The following is a 5468-nucleotide window of genomic DNA, read 5'->3' on the forward strand; positions in this document are numbered from 1 at the left end:
ATTTTATTGATTTAGCAGCCTCTATTTTGCCTATTTTCCCATTTGGGATTTCTGATATGGAAGTTGTTTTTTGGATGGGGGTTGCGTGACCTCATTTACTCTTTTGTGGTCCACATGAGGGAAGCATTTGAGAAACTGGTCTCGAATTTATTGCTGCTTTGATGGTACTTTCACAAACCCAGATTTTCTCGCAGCTCGTTCTGGTTCGGCTTCTGCCGCTAGATGGCAGGCTTGTTTGTGTTCTCTTGACTTTTTAGCAGTTCTCCCTAGGATGTTCACCGCGTATTTTACCCCTGCCGGCCTATCTTTCCGCACATATCTCAGGTCAGACGGGCGCAGAGGTTAAAATGGAGGGTTGGTATAATAAATTTGAGCATCTGAAACATTAGACAACCCCGAATGCGACTGTGATTGCGTATCGCTCCGCTAGATGGCACAGTAGAGAGGCGTGCGCACGCACATTGAACTGGGGACCGACAAGGGGTCGGTGGGCGGCTTGAGGCTTAGTCGATAGAAAGCCACCGATAGGAAAAGGCACGCGGTCTCTTAACACCGGGGCTGCAGTGCGTGTGTGTGCGTGTGTGCCCGAACGCTGTTTTGCCTCGCTAGGAACGATCTGTAGTGAAGCCTCCCTTCTCCTTTCACCCGAAATCCCTCTTGACACCCCTCTCCCTTCCTGTCACCCGCCACACACACACACACATCTAAAACCCTCTTTTTCTGGCTTGAACGTTTTCGACTTTTTTTGGTGTCGGGGAAATCGTTACACAGTGAATGCTTAAGCTAAGGCAGAAACGCTCCGTGGTTCCTGCTGCTGCTGCTACTGCTCCTATTCCTAGCGGCGGCGGTGGTGGTGGTGGGCTGTGGTGGTTTGCAAGTGCCTGCAGTGGTGGTGGTTAGACGCCCCTCCTCCTCCTCTCCTCCTCCTCCTCCTCCTCCTCCTCCTTTTAGCTTAATTACCTCTCTTCTTTCCTGGCAAAATTAGCCTTGATTTTCCCCTTCTTTCTTCTTCCAACTTCGTAACGCGGCTATTTTCCCTTCTCTCTCTCTCTCTCTCTCTCTCTCTCTCTCTCTCTCTCTCTCTCTCTCCATCCCAGGGCAGGTCATTCTGCCTTTCCTCTTTTTTATTTTCAATCCTTCATCCCAGGGTAAAATAATTCCACCTCCTTGTTCCTCCCCTTTTTATCTCTTGTCGTCTTCTCCTCTCCATCTCTCTTCACCCGATTTTCTCCAAATTGGATGTTGTATTATATATATTTATCCGCATAACAAAACGTGAGAGAAAAATTTGAGTATCTGAACATTCATATTATGATAGTGCGATTTTTAATCGGCTCTTCCAAAATCATCAGGCAAAGGAAAGGATAAAAAATATATTAGAGAGAGAGGGAGAGGAAAGAAAAAAAGGCAAAGGATTACAGAAATATTAATAGCAAATGATATTGATAATAATAGTGTAAAGAGCTGAGAAAGAAAAAATAAAGAGAAGAGATATTGTTGTCATATATTGCAGCTCCGCCTTGAAAAGCCTTTGCCAAAACACGACACACACACACACAGTATGACTGAGTGCGACTTCCGAAGGTGATGGTAACTCCTGGTGGCGGTAGTGAAGATGTCCCTGAAGGTTTGGCTCTACCCCACGTCGTCATCGGCAGCAGCGGCAGCAGGAGCAGCAGCAGCGGCGCCCTCCTTCGTCGTCACCAACATTCCATCATCAACGAGACCGAACTCTCCTCCTTCGTCGTCTACGGCGGCGTCGTCGTCGTCCTCAGCCGAAGAGGAACAGGAACAGCCTGTTTCTTCGACAATGGAAGGGCACGGGTCGAGGTTGATGGCTCCCCACCACTACCAGCACCCATCCACCATCAGTAGGGGATGGACAGCTGGCGGCCATATGCCGTGGCCTGTAACGACGGCCATGGCTGGTTGCACCAAGAGAAACTTGGGCTCCTCAGTCCTCCTCACCACCCTTCTGCTGGTCCTCGTATCAGCCGCCCTCGTTCCAACACCGGCTACGGCGACAGCGCAAGGGTACTCCGGATCTCAAAGAGGTAGGTAGATGCCGGGGATGCTGGGAGAGAGAGAGAGAGAGAGAGAGAGAGAGAGAGAGAGAGAGAGAGAGTGGTCTTTCCAGGGCACTGGGTCCTCCACTAGGGTATGTTTTGTCTGGCAATTTTTCCTCAGTCGTATGACCAAGAATCGCCAATTATGTTTGATTAAACTATTCTGTGGTGTTTACTATGATTGGCTTTTGTGAACAGTAAAATTAGATACTTATAATGTACTGTTTCCTTCAACCTGAATATATATATATATATATATATATATTATATATATGTATATATATATATATATATGTATATATATATATATATATATATATATATGACTCTTTTAAACTACAATAAGAAAAATGTTTTTTAAACGAATGTTTTCCATTTGCATATATTGTCTATCATTTAATTGAATTATATCAATTTTTATCCATCTCTTATTTTCTTTTCTTCGTCTTTCTATTTATTTTGTCACATTTTTTCACTCTCATTTTTATCCATTTTTTATTATATCTGAGTAATTCCTTTAAAGTAGTGTTGCCTTATTTTTTTGGATTCACTAAAGTTCTATAATCCTGAACACACAAACACACATACACACACACACACACACACATATATATATATATATATATATATATATATATATATATATATATGTTTGTGTGTTTATACGCGTATGCATATGTATGAATATATGAATGAATGCGTGAACCCATTTTAAGAGAAAATGTTTCCATGCCTTATCTTTATTGTAAATTTTGTGAACAAATGGGGGAACATAAATAGATTTATGAATATATACAAGCAATATATATATATATATATATATATATGTATAGATAGATAGCATATCATTGTTGTTTCATTATTGAATGTATGAATAAGAACTTGTGTTTCAAGATTTATCATTATGAAATATGTTTATTTTATGCAAATCTCCATTTTCTATATCTTATTTTTAATAATGTACGAGAATTCTTTTTCACGAGGAGTTATCATTTTACCTTATAAAGACAGTCTGTTATGCTTTGTTGTCATCCTGTCTGATGGTCTTTCCTGGTTTTGGTGCATAATGGTTTTTTTTTTCCTACGAAAAACAATAAAGAAGAATGTGCATTAAAATCCAGTTAGATTTATTGTAATGATTATGTTTTTCTGTTATTTTGGTGGGGCTGCTTTTCAGTAATCTTTATCATTACAAGTATCTAAAGGTAGTTTTAATTTAGGCCAATTACCCATTGAAGAAATGTATAAGAAGCCTCCTTCTGTAAGTTCCTTTTTATGCTGAGTTTTACTCGTATGCGGAGAAACTAAAAGATGCATTGCTATTTGAATTTTCCACCACAGGCTCTTGGTCTTCCGAACTAGAATAAAAGATGATCTAACCGGCACTAGAATTGTGACCTTCCTAGAAAAAGGGGCCTAATCTCAAAACTAATAATAAAGATAATAATGAGCTGCAGTACCCTGGTGTCCATTTTGGTGGACCAAAATACGGGAGCGAAGAAATCTCCACTTGGTCCCATGAAACATGAAGAAAACGCAGGATTAGGCATGCTGATCGATTATTAGCGTGCTCTCTCTCTCTCTCTCTCTCTCTCTCTCTCTCTCTCTCTCTCTCTCTCTCTCTCTCTGGTGATGATGCTGCTGCTGCTGTGAATGCTGATACTCCCGCTGGTGCTGGTGCTGCAGCCTTAACTGCCAGATGAAGGGATATTTATCTCGCCAGAGCTGCTTTTTTATGCTGTGTATCGTCGACGTTGTTGGTCTCTGCTGCTGTTACGGCTGTTCGAGTTCTTGATGTTATTGTTGCTCTTGATTTGTTGTTTTTGTTGCACCCGGAATGGCTTATTTCCTTTTTTTTATTTTGTGAGTTTATTTCCCCTTGACCTTGTCCGATACAAATTTCAGTAAATCTTCCCAAATAAATTTTTTCAAAGACATTTGAATTTAACATCAACATATTTCGATGAGAGAAGGTAAGATAATTTTCCTCATGACCCGATGGAGTGTGGCTTATGTAGTTTTGGACCCCGTCTGGTGGTCACGCGGCATCGAATGACCCTGATGGATCCCGGTCGGGGCCATTGGCCTAGATTTCAGGTCCATTCATTCACACTCATTCATTCGGATGGAATATTTCTTTGTGCAACATTGTGTTTTCCGTTGATGGGTTACAGTTGGGAATGTGTGTGCGTATATATATATATATATATATATATACTATATATACTATATAATTTGTTCTGGAAAGTTTATTTCGTGGTTAATTGTTGTTAAATCCCAAAACAAAACTGGCCTTTCTTATAATGAAGTCAAGACCATAATACTAGAAGTGTCTCTTTTATGCTAGCATGTAAAGCTACAAAAAATGTACCAGTCATATATGCATGTATACACACACACACACACACATATATATATATATATATATATGAATTTCTATACATATATAAATTTATATATATATATATATATATATATATATATTATATATATGTATATATATTATATATATGTATATATATATATATATATATATATAGAAAGAAGAATGTTTTATGTACATACAATTATTTTTGATAGCCTGATATATTCATGACATTTTAAGTAAAATAAATACATAACGTTCCTTCTTTTCAATACATCTAATGAGGAAAAGAAGATAGAGTCTTTCAAGAGAGTCTTGTCGCTATTAAGGAAATTCTTTAGCACCGAAATATCCAATTTTTCTGTATTGTTCTAATCTCTATATTCTCTTTTCCATGCTTTCTTCTCTTATATTTTCTGTATCATCCCTTCTTTAATCAATGAACATTTTATGGAATTAAGATGTTAGTGGAAGAGGAGCAATTTGTGTTTTATAATTTTCATTCGGATAATTTTTGAATTACGGAGAAGCTTATTCCCAATTTTTCAATTTTTACTTCCAAATGAAAATTAGACGCAAGGAATTCTTCAATCTAATTTTCCTTTTTATTAGTATATAGTTGTTATTTGGAATTACTTAATTATTTGCACTCATCGTTGTAGTTTCTCCTTTTGAACCATTATGATAAGTTTGTAAATTATGTAAGTCAGGAGAGAATGGATAAGTTATTTTTCAATTATCTTTGACCTAGTTTCGACATGATATTAACAGATATTTTCTTCTTACATGATTTAAGAAAATAGATATTCTGTTCTTTAATTTTTTTTTTTTTTTTTTTTTTTTTTGCAAAAAATGTCTGTATAAGTGATTGAATTATGAATAACATGGAAAACATATTTTATTTCGGGTTCGATTAAGATGTAGACTACATGAAGAGAAATATACTTTTTAATAATTTTTTTACTTTGCAGTTGGAAAAATATACAATGTTTCCTTTAGACTTAATAGGACAGGCTTATATATACTTGGTATTAGTT

The 5468-nt window shown here is 37.6% G+C and overlaps 1 protein-coding gene across 1 annotated transcript in view; it reads left to right on the top strand.

The window, feature by feature from the left end:
* The first annotated feature begins 521 nt into the window (after positions 1-521).
* LOC137615930 (uncharacterized) overlaps positions 522-5468 on the top strand; it is a 229388-nt gene continuing 224441 nt past the window's right edge. Inside the window, exon 1 of the mRNA XM_068345615.1 lies at positions 522-2054. Coding sequence (XP_068201716.1) covers positions 1616-2054 — 439 coding nt within the window. The 5' untranslated portion in view covers positions 522-1615. The remainder of the gene's footprint in view (positions 2055-5468) is intronic.

Source organism: Palaemon carinicauda, chromosome 22, assembly GCF_036898095.1.
Source record: "Palaemon carinicauda isolate YSFRI2023 chromosome 22, ASM3689809v2, whole genome shotgun sequence".
NCBI lineage: Eukaryota > Metazoa > Arthropoda > Malacostraca > Decapoda > Palaemonidae > Palaemon > Palaemon carinicauda.